The sequence below is a fragment of the Athene cunicularia genome (genome assembly GCF_003259725.1).
Source record: "Athene cunicularia isolate RWA chromosome 2 unlocalized genomic scaffold, athCun1 chr2_part1, whole genome shotgun sequence".
In the NCBI taxonomy this organism is placed as follows: Eukaryota; Metazoa; Chordata; class Aves; order Strigiformes; family Strigidae; genus Athene; species Athene cunicularia.
The window spans coordinates 144,349,398-144,364,838 of NW_020799095.1; the positions used below are offsets into that span (position 1 = coordinate 144,349,398).

At 36.5% G+C, this 15,441-nt stretch overlaps 1 protein-coding gene across 1 annotated transcript in view; it reads right to left on the reverse strand.

Annotated features, from left to right (window-relative positions):
• The window catches only part of ADCY8 (adenylate cyclase 8), a 133,111-nt gene that overhangs the window by 59,677 nt on the left and 57,993 nt on the right, over window positions 1–15,441 (reverse strand). The window contains exon 5 of the mRNA XM_026841894.1: window positions 4,742–4,869. Coding sequence (XP_026697695.1) covers window positions 4,742–4,869 — 128 coding nt within the window. The remainder of the gene's footprint in view (window positions 1–4,741; window positions 4,870–15,441) is intronic.

Below are 15,441 nucleotides of genomic sequence, written 5' to 3' on the forward strand. Positions count from 1 at the left end.
TTTTTTTTTTTGTTTTGTTTGGGTGTTTTTGTGTGTGTGTGTTTTGTTTAGTTTTGGGGGGGGGGGGTTGTTTTTTGTTTTTTTTCCCTCTCATGAATTGATGCTAATATTAGCAGTTAATTACAGAGTTTTAATGAAGACAAGCTGTTATCTGATTTCTGGAGTTTAGTTTACATTGTATGCTGGAATTATTTTGTCTGTCATAAAAATTACTCTTTCAGCTGGCATTTTAGTGGGAAATAATCCAACAGATGAAACCACTCAGAACTCCTTGACTTACCAAACAAATACACCAGCATAAAGTTTTGTTTGATTTTCCACTGTTATGTGGATTGTTGTGGGCTTTCCATCATTGTGTCATGTGAGTACATCCTTGAGGAGCTGGGCCTCACACAATCTCCCTCCCCCCTCTCTTCCCAGTCACAGGGATTTAAGGAATAAGGACATTTGAGAAGGTGGTGGTGAAAGCAGCAGCTCTTGCTGTGAAGGCAGCTCCTGTCACTTACGCTGCCACTGTGTCCCAAGCTGAAGAGCAGAAGGGACAGTTACATCGTACACCTCAATACATTGTGCCACACGGGCTGGTACATTTTACCCACTCATGCCTGTTTGTATTCCAGTAACTTGTGCATGATGGAAGTACTTACTCTAGGAAGAAATTCAGTTTTGATTTTAAAATACCGAGGAACAGAAAAGCCATCACTTCTCTTAGTAATACCATCACCCATTTTTAAATCTAGTGTTTTCTGCCCATAAAATTTTTTATGTCCTGATAACAGGTAATGTCTTAATCATTTTGTTTGCTCAGCTAAACAGATCAAGTTTCACAATTTTCTTATTTTAAATGCACTTCTGCTTCACAAATTATTTTTGTGACTTTTCCCCGCACCTTTATAAAAATATTTAGCAAGCTTTTTAAAATGAAGCCACTACATCAAGATTCATGGTGGTCTTGACATTGACAGACTATGCTCTATAATTTGCACTCTGGAAGTAGTCTCTCCTCCTCTTTAAGACTATTTCCTTCACCTCTTTTCACAGTCCTTCCTCTACTCACAATTTTCATGCTTCCCATCCTTTCTTCTTTACAGAAAACCCCAGTGAACAAGCATGCTAATCTATTTCTGAAATATAATGTGATATTTAGAAATTATTTCCATTCAGAATTACTTTTACATATGGTATCTTTCCCTTATCTTCTTTAACATCCATCTTAATATATTTGTGAGGAAATTATTGTCTCACCAGATCTAACCTCATTTTATTGTTAGGTCTTAAGCTCATATTCTATATTTGGCTATCAGCAAATAAATATCTCTGCCTTGAATTTTATCATATATCCCATCCATAATTCCTTCTATCTGGCACTCCAGCATGGCTTTGGAATTTCATTTACATGCAATGAAAAAACTGATGTATTCTTCTCACTGCTTTCTTCTTACAAATCATTCCTTCCCCATACAGACATTGCAATAAAATGGCTGCTCGCTCTTGTAGGTAAGAGCAATGGCAGATCTAGTTTCTCAGTGTTACCTCTGACACCCATTTAGCTTGGGTGATAACTTAAAATGAAACATTATCATCTGATGACTGAACATTCCACTAGTATCTCATTTCTACCAACAGTCAGTACATCTAGGCATTAATACAATAAAATTAAACACAGTTTTAAATACAGAGTTATGATGCATGTGAAAAGATATGAGAACTAGCTGACTAAATGAATACCACATGAAGAGATTGTTCTTTGCATTGGAATTTGCATTTCCAACTGCAGCTATAGAGAGTTTACAGGAGGTTGGGTTTTGCAAGACAGCCAAAGTTAGTATTCTTGCCCATGCACAAATGCGATGGGGCAACACTTTCTTGTTTTGGAGCAAATAACACATTTAATGGAACCTTCCCAGGGCTGAAAGTTGTGTTTCAATTGTACTCATTTTTTAAGTGTCTACAGTACTGGAAGACAGATTGGAAAAACAATAATAGCTTTTCTTGTATACCATTTGTAACAAGACAGAGTGATGCAAAAAATCAGTACAGAGAAAATAATGATCTTGGATTGTTTTGTTGAGTTCTGAACAGTTCCTTGCATCAGCAAAAAGTGGAGCAACAAGACTCAAGTCCAGATCCTTAGTGTATGATCTTAAGATCAAGTTGTAGAGTCTCAATTAATAATAAATTAACACTTTAACTGTATGGATATGAGCTGTATAAAAACAGTCACAAGCCCCTTGCGAGTCAATCTGTCCATGTAGATTTATTTCACTTGTTGTGTAATGAATAGATTTGACATTCTTGCTCAATTCCCACTGATCGTGTAGTCATCGAGAAGACTAGAAGGAAAATTCAGGAATGAAACCTTTATTCATTACTGAATGAAGTAGATTTCTGGGTACTGCCTCACCAGAGGTGAGGTGTTGATACTTGGTGCTGATACTCGCAACATTACCAACTACCTCTTGTCAATGGAGAGAATGGGAATCTTGGAGGACATGAAGGGGAAAACCTGGTCTGCCTAATTTAAAACTTCCTTCTACATTAATTGCATAAAGAACATCAACTAGTACAAGAATGAGGAGTTGCAGAAGTACCTGTATTGTTCTCCACAATATAGGTGCCTAAATCCCAATTATAGGTAGGATGTTGTGGAATAAATCCCAGGTTTTGTTTTAATGTCTAATTCTTAAGCTAGGCTAAGTGCTTGAGCTAAAATGTAGCCAAGAGTTAAAAGCTAAGATATAACTCTGTAAGAGGGATAAGAAATAACTGTTTATATAAGATTTATGAGTAGTGAAATTTTTGGAAGTTTCCTGTAAAGATCCTTTGACTTGCAAGAAGGCTTTGAGTTCATCCATATAACTTCAATGTAACTGTGAAGTCTGAATGATAGTTTCTCATCTCCTGGATCATCTCCCTGTTGTTTTGAACATACGAAATATTTATTTTGTGAAATCTTCAGATGAAGATAAAAAAAATTATGATTATCAAAATGTAATTTCTAACAGGTTTTAGATCTGATCAAATTCGGCAGTGATCAGTACAGTAGAAGCTCAGTTTTCTAAATAAGTGTTGGTTCGGGTTTTTTTAAAATTTTAACCATAAGACATATCTACAAATTTAAATTCTAATTAATGGACTGTAGTAACTCCACATTCTCTCAGAAATGTGAACTGAATTAGTTGTAATATCCCATGGAACGACTGGTCCTCCCTGTGAACTATACAAACACAGATTAAAGTAACATGAAACGCCTGTACAGAAAAACCTGCTCATTGAATGGACAGAAATTCAGGTACTGGGATTGTCAAATAAATTGAAGGCAATCTGAACTGAATTAGCCTGGGATGACCCAAATCCTAATGGACTTTGGTTTCCCAGCTCCTACTGAATATAACTGTCATTTAAGATACTAAAAAATACTGTATCATTTCTACTGGGCTACTGGTTCTACTGAGACCTGGTTCATAAAAGGGCACTGGACTGCTAGAGGCTTCCACAAGTGTAAAAAGATTCAGAAAAATTTACTATCTTAGAAAAAAAAACACCTTACAATGGGTTTGCTGAAGGTGATTTTGCCAAGCAAATGCAAATGATCTGTTGTGTGTCTCCAAGAATTTTTAACAATGCTGGCAGATTTTTTCATTCTGTATTCTCTAATTCACGTTTCATTTTCACTACGGGAATTCCAGAAGCAAAATATTGATTACTTTGTGCAACATTTAGTCTGTGATAATTGAATCTAACCTTCTTAGAGATCATTGTTACATAATCATTATTCAGTTACATTTCCCATTAATTAATTTTTGTCAAATTCTTTCTCTATTATGATCTCAGTAATGGAGCTGCAGTACGTGTTAACTGTCTGATGCATGTAATGATACACATTCAGACTAAAGGCACAAAGCAGTCTAGAAAATAAGCATGTGAAGAGATTTGACAGCAAATCATCCATGGAATGAACGGAGTGCTTGGGTTAGGCAACAGTGTTTTAAGGAAGACAGAAACAGAAGAAGAATTTAGAAAGGGGAACTCGGCAACATTGATATAGAGGATAAAAAAGAAGGCAAAATCCTCTTTTGGGGCATTAGATGTCAGCTACTGCCATGATAAATTATTGGACTCGCTCTATTCACAGACTGCTGGAACATTGTTATTGTTAATCCTAATTTCATCAAAATACAATAATCTATCAGCAACACAACTTTATTTACACGATGAGAACACACTGCTTAGTTAAAACACTTCCAGTGCTTATGGATTTAAGCACCAACTTAATTTAACAAGTAAAATTTGCTCATCTGGCAAATCTTAGTGCTTATGAATTTGTCTATGCACTAGTTTCCAAGCTGAAATATTGTCACAGCTGTCTAGATTTTATATTGTTGGTTTATTTTATTAAAGGGATTAGAGAAAGCAATTCAGTCTCCTCCTCCTCAACCTCCTCTTAAAAATGGCAACAGTACAAAGTGAGAACTGTTAAGAACTGTGAAACTGATCACTCACAATGCACACACAGCTGTTGTGTTATATGCTCTGAAATAGCACAGGTTAATAAAATGCATTTATTTGTTCCCACACATTACATGGATTGAAACAGTCCTGCCCTTTTTATAGTGATAATCCTGAGGTCTCTGAACTCCCATAAGAATTACTTGTCCAGTAATAGTATTCTCAGATAAGAAGTTCAGGAGACTATCAGAAACAATAAAAGAAGAAGAAGAAGGAAGAAAATCAACACTACCTGATAGTTTTGATCATGCTGAGCCCCATTTCAACGCAGCAGTGTGCGTGGTCCTGGCGAGGTTCCGGGAGTCCCGACACACAGTAATAACAGTCCCCCAGGATCTTTATTCTGAGACAATGATGTTCCTATATGTAAAGATATCAGAGAGAAAGAAAAGACTTGCAGTTATTTATTCACTCTTTCAAGGTGAATGTGAAAGTGGTTGAAAAAAATACTGAAAAAAAAAATTAAAACATGTTGCTGGATGTTGTCTGGTACAATTTATTTTATGTTTTAAATAAAATACCTTTACATTTTCAGTAAAAAAGGTTATAGTGATTTCTGTGTTATGCAGTCAGAGATGTCCTTGCTGATGGTGATAAAGGTTTCATCAAAGTTAGGCTAGAAGCTAGGCCAAGGATTCAGAAACACCAGCCGAGATAATGAATAACCCATTTTAGACTATATTCCTCCAGGGCATCCTTTCTGGCTCTTTTTTACACTGGAAATAAATGAAAAACCTCTTTCTTGCCACTGATAATCCATCCCCACTTCAAGTTTCCATTGTCACTCAAGAAATCCCGACAGTTGTAGGAGCTAATCCAGTATCTGCATACCAAGGATATCAAAGAAGGTGCCTTGCATTAGACTTGTACACTGGGGAAATGACGTTTATTTGGCATCCAGGTAGAGACATCCTTTACTGTAGGATAAAATACTAACTTTCTTTTCTTATATATATATTAACAGTATCCTTATATACTGAAATAGCTTATTACTGTGTGATTGGATCATTATTTTAGAAGGTCCTTTGCTAGTGACCTGAATTACTAAAACTTTTGCAGTTCCCAGACAAGAAAAACAAGTTTGCTCAAGATTAGCTGTAAAATTTCCCAGGGTATTCTGCTGGCTTGGCACTCACAGGAAACAAGTAATGCACAGGAACAGGGAGCATAATAATTTAAAGACAGTGCTGCAAGTGTCTAGGGGCAGACAGTATCACAAGTTGAGTCAGAGAATTGTTTTTATGATAGAGAATCATTAAAATAATAAGTGCAGTATTAACACTCAATCGGTAAAAACTCCAATGACAGAAAATTAAAATAAAGACCACTCATTACTGGGAAGTAGGGTAATAATTTGCAAAACTGGTTCATTGTATGACAGTAAAATTTGCCCTGTGGTTTTTATTTTAACTTTTCTCATCTCTTTCTGTCAACCTGTGGTGGAGGCTGCATTAATCAGAGTAGCAGAGATACACCAAAGCCACTGGGGAAGAGAAAACTTTAAGTAGGACATAGGAGCAAACATGAACGCTGACTGTGCCTCAGGAATTGAGTACTAGCCAAATGAACAGGACTTCAGGTTATTATTCAAGATTTTGCCTAGGAAGAATAAAGCTTTGTAGTCAACCTCAGAGAAGTCTTTACAAATCCTAGAGTGTCACAGAGAACCTACACAATTGCACTCAAAGTCTTTGCAGAAGTCAGCTGAAGCTTCAAGGATGCCAGAAAGGGTAAAATCTGCTCTGGGCACAGGGCCAAAGTAAGCTGATTCACCCAAAAATCTCCTTAAACCATCAGTAAGAGCTGACTGTGTTTCAAGCTTTGCCTAAGTCTCCAGCTAATACCATTGCTGGCTCTCGGAATGTGATGCCTAGCTGCCCAAGTTTCACAGGAAATTCAAGACCAAAGTCAGGCTTCTAAGATGTCAAAATTCATATGCCACTCTGCTCTTCCCTTGTCTCCTTCCCTTCAGTCCCTCTACAGACACACACAAGTGAACACTGGGTACTTTTCATACGGTTGCAACTGAAATTGTGCATCCTAAAATCCATTGAAGTGTTAATTTTTTACATATTTCCTCCTCAATGGAAAGAATGAGAGATTCAATTTTAGCACACTTTCCCACTTTCCACCTTTTTCTTTTTTTTTTTTTCTTCCCTCTAGAGTGTAACTATGAAACAAAGTTAACCAACAAGGAGCAAGGACTCAATGGCATAAATTAGTGCATGCCAAACTGCTAGTGGGTTTCCTTAAGCTTCTCTCTGTGTTCCCTGGTTAGACAAAACACAAAGAGATAAAGCTATTATAAAACATAGATTCTACAGTTCTTTGACTTTTCTAATAGTGCTGCTCAATTGATTAATATTCTAATTGACATTTGTTTACATCCACAAAGTAAAAGGAGCATTTATAATGTCATTTCAGTTTGACTGGGGTGGAGTAAAACAGAAGGCAGCACTTTAACTCCATTCAGATCCACTACAAATACATTACAGCTGATAACCTTGTAGTACAATAGAGAAAATAAAAGGGAAACCAGTCAATTTCCAGGAAAGAAAGAAAGAGAGAAAGAGGGTAAGAGAGAAAGAAAGAGAGAGAAAGAGAGAAAGAGAGAAAGAGAGAGAAAAGAAAGAAAGAAAGAAAGAAAGAAAGAAAGAAAGAAAGAAAGAAAGAAAGAAAGAAAGAAAGAAAGAAAGAAAGATCTCAAGTAGTATCAGATTTTAGTATTATAATTACATTTTTACATGCAACATTTATCATGCAGTCTTGCACCTGTAGTACTTGACTATCTGATGATATGGGAATGCCCTTTAAGTGAACATCTAATTCAGCACAGTTAGAGAACATAGTCTATAACAGAAAAAAAAAAAAAAAGCAGCTGTTTGGTTCTTAATGACTTATTTAAACTGGCTGAAGTGCTGATTCCATTAAAGATAGATGAGACCTCTGTCACCTGGCTGCATGTCTCCTCATTTGCTGATCATCAGAACAAGGCAGCCCACTCCAAAAAGACGTGATTTTTATAAGAATAAGAAAGAAGAACCTTAAGGTATAAGAAGACCTATTAATGAGGGTTTGTTTGCAAATGGAAGTGCATGTGTGTGACACAGGAAATCTGTTCAGCTGTACACAAATGTATGCTTTTTCTTGTTGTGATATGTCACCTCTACATTCATTTGCAAAAGCCCAGGAAGTCATCTACAGAGTGAGATATCCAAACAGAGATGACTATAAATAGGTGTCCATATGTCAGCCAGCAGTTAAGGCTGCCATTACAGTCAAAGGAGAGCCATGCAATGCAGTCAGTGAAGCCTAGGGACTGACTCAGTAGTTGGTTGGGCTGCAGTTCAGTTGTTTACAGTTAGCTTAGGGTACATCAGTAAGACCCCTTGGTATGTGAGGCACCCACACAGGAATAACAGACATGACATAAGGCATATGTCCCTCTGGAGCAGTGCAAGGGCCAGTCAGGGTGTCTCTATTGGTACAGGAAGCCCCAAGGAGCACTTACATGACTCCTTGTCTTCCTCATTTTTCCAGTTAGTCAAATCATTATGACTGTTCAACATGAAACATGTTACAGTCTGACCATATTGTCCTTACCCTTTTTATTCTTCCCTTATTATTCCCATCATACCTATTTGAAACGTAAACTCTGGCTTTTTGAGCACTGGAAATGTTTCAGCTAGAAGATAATTCAACAACTGCCAGGAAGGACAGTGGGCTAATGGTATCTGCCTTTGGCAGAGAAGGACTGATCTCCTGAGATTCCATCTGATAACTCTATAGTTTAATCACATCTATGGTTTAGACTAGATAATTTGTCAGGCTGATTGTATTAGTACATTAACATTAGATTCATGGCCAATGTGATAGACATGCTGTAGTTGTAAATAGGAGACAAAAGTTGGGTAAGGACCTACCTACTTTTCAGTGGTATAAAATGATAACAATAACATTCAAGCTTTTTCTCACACACTAGAGCTCAAGCCTGCTTCCTAAAAGCATCTCACCGCACTGGTATCTAAGAGTTGCAAGATGATATTAAATGAAAATAAACAAAAAATGTAAACATGCATGAAGAAACTGTAAAATGAGTAAATCATTTAAATAAGAGAAAATGCCCATACAATAATTTTGATGCTGCCAATATTACACTACAGTGTTAAATCCTTACCCTGTTGTGAGGCTATTATGATCTGCTCTTTATTTTATTCTATTCCTCTTTCCCTTCCCATAAGCGATTCCAGGAGTTGTCCTTGGGTGTGTAAATGGTAGCTGATACTATACAGACATTCACATAAGAATACATCAGCCTCTCACCCCTCCCCATATTCACTCAGTAATGTCATTTATTGAAGGTAACAATTAATTTCTCAACATGTCACAAATAGGGGCTTTTTTTTCCCCCTTATTTACAGCTTCTCATTTGCTACAAGTGAAAGATTAAGGGGCCCGATTCTGCAGAGATCAATTGAAATCAGTAGAAATTTTGCCTGGGGATATTGAGCAGACTGAAGCACTCAGCTATTAATAATCCTAGACAAATTCAGTGCCAAATTGATTACAAATCTTTTTCCAAATCACCTTAATCCAGAGCAACAGAAAATATGCAGATATTTCATAAGTAATTACCTCATATGTATGAATGATTTATGTTTAAGCTTATTAAATACACACTTAATGATTGGAAAGGAAACAAAGCAAACTGGCATAAGGCGGAGCTGGAGAAATGAGTTTCTCAAATACCAAGTTACTGAAAGACACAGTCAGAAACTTCATTAATATTTCTTGTTTCCTTGGGCTAAATTTCTGACAAGCGGAAAAAAGTGATTGTGTTTTATAAGTTATGCCACTTTGTCAATTCTGCCTGTGGTGAATTAATCACTTCACCTACTTTTGAAGGGAATCCCGCAGGCTAGTGAACAGCCCACAGAAAAGTCCACATTTGCAATTTTTATAATTTCTAGCTCAAAATTTAGAACATTGTGGATGGGGAATTACTGAGGCTGAACTACAGAACAAAGAGATCATACACATAAATCTTTTAAAAGGTGGCCAGAGTGAGAGGAGGCAGGGACTTGGCCTTTGTGTACAACAGCTCAGTTCCCGAAATGTTTGCCAAAGGTATAGGAAACTTAGATAAAAGGCCTTTCTCAGTATGAATGGGGTCTAGGCCAAAGCTCTTAACCAGCAGGCTGTTTTGGGGTGGGCTGGAGAGAGAAAAGTCTGTCCAAATTCCTCCTATTGCAGCTCTATTGGTTCGGAAAACAGAGCTGGGACCTTGACAGAGCCAGATGGAGGGAAGTTCTTGAGTTCGGAGATGCAGGCATAAAGGAGGACCAGGTTTGGGTCATGGCTGCAAAGGCTGTTTCTATTCTTTATACATGTAAAGGGAAAAATATGGCATTCTTTCATCCTCTGCCTGGATCAAGGAATACTTAAATATAGTCCTATATGAAATTCTTTTTACATAGTTTAACAGATCACATAAGGAATGTTTTAGTTTTTTTAGAATACCCTATAGCAGTGTGGTTAGGACTTCTCCAAGCTGAAATGGAAAATATGGGTTTGGGGTCTCTCATGCTGCAGAAGGAACTGAGACACGTGAGTTTATAGTATATTGTATCAACACTTCTGATCCTTGCCATACTGTGGAAGAAAACCAGCTGTGGCTGTTGTGTCTGGTGAGCAACAATCCTTGACAGCTAGTGTTAATTAGTTGATTATGCTGTAAATATTTTTAGGCACAGAAATCCCTGTCAGAAAGATTCAAGGTGTGTTTCGTTCCTACTAAGGCAGGAACAATTCCTCATGGAAATTCTGCCCCTTGGGAATTTCTAGGACTGCAGATACATAAAGGGTGAGGTGCACATTTCTCAAGAATATACTTGTGAAGCCTAGATTTCATTAAAATGTCAATTTAGTTAAAAAAAAAAGTGGGTGGTTTTTTTTGTTGTTTTTGTTTTTTTTTTTTTTAATTTGGATTTACATAACTCCTAGTTCCTAAATCACCAAGAAGTTTTGAAAATAAAAATTTTATTTAATCTGTCATTTTCATCTGACTTTTTTCATAAAATACCTGTAGGGTATCACTTCTAGAAGTGTTATGTGGACTGAAATGTTATTTGACTATTCAAGTCTTTTGATGATTTACTGGGCTCTTTAGCATCTGAAATACTAGAACTTTAGTAATAACATTGTTTAATAGTGCTGGTTTTTCACTAGTGTTAGACAATTAATTATTAACATCGGTGTGGACGGAAAACACCCCAGAATTAAGCACCGCAAAATGAGCGTTCTCTCCCTCCCATTACTATGAATACATACAATGTTCTTACAATTAATTAATCCATACATGCATGAAGAAACTCACACCTTTATTTACTGTCAGGGTTTTTTTTAGGGAGTCTCTAGGGTCCTGCGGGTTATGTGCTTGAAGATCATTTCACAAAAGAACAAAGCACTGCCAGCTCAGAGGTTAAATGTGGTTAAAGCACTGCAACAGGAGTGTCTTTATTGAGACAAACAAGCCTTTAACGCCCTCCATTCTTTCCTCTTTGACACCAGCTGGTGCAGGTATTGTACTGGGGCTATAGATTATGCATTCTTGTGCAACCTGCTAGTTAGGTTGGTTTCCAACCCTGGAAACCCTAATCAGAAGTGAGACTGTTGGAGGAATTTTTGACAGGTTTGCAATCTTCCAAGAGGGAATTTAACCAAGGTTACAGGAAAAGATCACCTTTCTTAGGAAAAAAACAAACAAACAAAACAACCCCCACAACAACAACAACAACAAAAAACCCGCAAAAACCAAACAAAACCCCAATTAAAAAATCAGTTGTTTAATAAGCAAAAACAACCTGTGATTCACATTACATAAATAACTCTCCCACTAACATTGGGCTAGTGACATAAAGGGTAAAAAGGCTCACATTAAACTGTGAATTTTCCATTCAGCAGCTACAGTTCCTCTGAGTAAGAAGCACTGGTGTTCTGGTTTACCCTATAAGAACTGATGAGGGTAAAGAGATGAAGTCTCTTACAGGCCAGTCATTTTATCCTTATACAAACCCCACGAGTTTTGATCTTTCAGGAGAAGATTTCTATTTCAGAATCAATGCTTCATATTAAGGATAAATCTAAGACTCTGTGTTTGTCTTTGTGCACGCATCTAAACTAAAATGCTGTGGTTTGATTTTATCTTTAGGTCTCAGTATTGTTGGACTACCTCTCAGCTGCTGCTGCAAAAAAAGATTACAGATGCCAGCTCTGCTATTTAGGGGTTTAGTCTTTCCTGTTCTTCATATCTGAAACCGAACCTACACACAGTGTAGATACATCTAGAAATATGACAAATAATTTAAATCATAGCATTGGCTGATTTCTAGCACTGTAGAGATGGCAGAAGAAAAACAAATGTCAGAAATAACTATTACTTCATGAAAGCAGGAACTTTTTCAGGCTTAAGTATTTTATTGAATGTCATCTTATTTCCCTTCTCTCTTCAAAATTTCTGACTAAGGAAAATATTAATATTAATTAAGTTTCTGTTTAGGCCTTTCAGTAGATGGATATATAGGGAAATCTTTTCTTCAGTTCTGTTTTATGCCAACATATTTTTCTTTCTTTCTAACTGTCACTTTTCTCTTTAATAACTATAAATCTTTTACAAATATCATAGCGTGATTAGAAAGGGGAATCAGCTGCACATAACAATATTAAATTTCTTCTCATAAGAAATATTGAATTGACTTCTAATTTTCATTCAGTGTTCTGTGGTAATGATACAGGTATTCTGAATTTATTGTTAATTATATGCATCAACATATAATACTTGATGTAACCAACTGAAATTTAAAAAAAGTCTCAGAGCTCTCATAGCTTCTGCATTGCATGAGAAAGAGGAAGGCTGAATAAGAGAAACAAGAAACTAACCTAAATTACATCCTTCAGTAAGTTGTGAAATAGTGTCTTCTTTAATGTTTGTTTTATATAAGATGATAGAGCAGATAAAAAAAAATCTTTATATGGGATTATAAAATACTACTTTTATTTAGAAGTAAATAAGGATTTACAAGGATTTTCCTTAAAATCTAAAGAAACTGCCTCGAGCTTTCTGCAATTGATCTCTTTGCTTTGATGATAATTCTTAGCAAAACACGAGAGTTTGAGTAACTGTTTAATTTCAGGAGTTATGATAACTCTAGGTAATAAACAGTTAAATGCTAGATCTGAAATCTAGATATGAATGTGTAATCCTCATTAGTGGAAGATCCTTCTAGGGTAGTCTTGAACTGACCACTTTCCAAAAGGCATGACAAGGATTACAGGCAAATATGAGACCACTGATAATAACATTTGCAGAAGGACTAAGACTGGTAGAATGATCAATTATCATGCAGGCATGGTGTTCCTAACAAGACAGCAAGACCATAAAACCCCTAAATAATATGTTTTAGTGCTACAGTGTCACCACTGTATGTTCAGAAATGTGATCTTTGGACAGCGATCAAGAGAGAAAAGGAGGAATGGTGATGATCTGCCTCCACAACACTAGTAGAGCTTAATCCAGGAACATTGCTACCAGTGCTAGTACATATGCCCTAAAAGACATTCTGAAAAATTGGAGACAGTCCAGAAAACTAGTCTCAAAATTTATTTGAAGGAATATCTTACAGAGAAAAAGCCTTGTAATGAGCTTGATCTGTTTCTTTTATCAAAAGGAAACCTGAAAAGTGGCTTGATCAAAGCACACAAATGTATTCCCAGAGAAAAGCAGTGGCTACAAGACAGTTCTTGTGTCTAGGAAAAATAGGTCATAGCAACACTCAATGTATGCAATTCAAAGTCAGAAAAATAAAAAGAGAAACAAGCCATACTGAATTAACAGTAAGAGTGTTAAGGCACTGGAATAGACTTCCAAGATACACAAGTATTTCTCCAGCCCCTGGGATCTTCAGATAAAGGTTGGACATTTTTCCAAGAGATACACCTTTGCCAGGTGTGAAAGGTTTGTACAATATCACATGAGTAGGGTGACAGGTTCATGTAAATCATAAGTCCTTAAAATTCTGTTAATGGGTCAGTCAGTGTCCAAAATTTTTAAAAGTAAATGTTAAGTTGAATACAAGATTTAGGCCCTTATATTTTAGGCAGCTGGTGTCTCCACAAGAGTCCAGAACCTTGACTGAGAAGTCTTTGTTTCCTATGAAGTGCAGAGGGAGATGTGGAGCTCCTGTTCCTCTCTAGGGATGTTGAGCATCTCTGTTGTCAGGATATCAGGTAGGTATCATGACATCCAGGTCTCAGAAGCCACAAACAAGGAACACAACCAGAATGCCTTTCTTTTTAATAAATTTTAGTTATTCATGGTTAGATCACACTAATCTTTGTAGTCAAATCTGTTCAGTTTCTGAAGTGCGTCTTCCCTGTGTCTGTCACCTTTCAGAGGACTGACCTGGATTAGTTTAGTCAATGATATGTAGAAGAGCAAAGCAAATTCACAGACTAGGAAAAGAAATGTGTGAACAAGCCTAGAGTCCTGAATTTAGTGACTGGGACATTCACTTGAGGGATGACTGTCCTGATGATGAAGTTCTGCAGACAGAGTTCTTTAATCCCAAATGCTGCAAGTTTCTGGGTAAAAAAATCATTGCTGTGTTAGACAAACTGGTGCATTTACTAATGTTTCTTTAAAGTAAACTCACCTACATTTTTGGAATACTCACTCCTATGAGGGCACATTCAATGTTCTCCATGAAGTTTTATGAGTTTAGGACTGTGACAGAAAGATTTTGAGAAGGTTGAAGTAGGAGATGTATGACAAACCACAGAGAAAAGGGAAACCTCTGTGCATTTAAAGAAGCAAAATTTTCAGTTCCTATAAAATGTTAAAACCAAGCAGAGTGCCTTCAGGGTTAAATGGCAAGTGAGGGAGGATTCTTTGGATCACACTTTCAGATGTAAATGCCTTTCTTGCTTTTAACTCCTTTATTGAATCTAGTCCTTCTATACAAAGTCTCTGTTGGTTAAGTATAATTTATGGAATTATTAGAAAATATGGTTAATGATCATGAAGGAAGAATTTGTTCAACAAAGAATGCTAGGCAAAATTGAAATTAAAAGAAAGGCAATAAATCATATGACATACATGTTTTCCCTAAAATACTTATGTGACATACATACATTTAGTTTAAATATGTTTCTTCAGTTGGGGTAGCTATTTTTGTCAAGCCATACAGAGACAGACATTACTCCTATAAGCTTTCTAAAAGACAAGACTGAGGTAATTTCTTTTACCCTGCTTGATTTTTAATGTAAATCAGAATTATGAGGCTTTTTTGTTTGCAAAACAAATGTTGTAGATTACATTTACCAATTTACCAGTGTCCAGGCAATGGGTTATGGCATCACTCTGTACATGAGAAAACACATTGCTATTTGAGATAAAAATAGCTGACCCAAAAGAGATTTGAATAATTATAGAAGTCTTGCCTTTCTTGACTTTAATTTGCAATCTAAGAGACTACACCAAGAGTCTTACTGATAACTGTGCAATGTGTGCACAAATACCCCAACCCCCTGAGCCAGAAATACATAAAAATCAGTGAGGGTGTATATCAAAGAAAGTCACACTTGGATACCTTTATAAAAAATAGAGAGCATGTCTAGAGAGGAGGTCAAATATATTCAGAATATAATTATTGTTTTCCCATAGTATGTGCTTATATTTGATTGGATAATTTATAATCTAAACTCTATTAAATATACTTCATTGCCTACACTAGCAGCCTTATTATCTAGTTCAGATGCTGAGAGAAGAGAAGAGAGGAGAGGAGAGGAGAGGAGAGGAGAGGAGAGAAGAGAAGAGAAGAGAAGAGAAGAGAAGAGAAGAGAAGAGAAGAGAAGAGAAGAGAAGAGAAGAGGAGA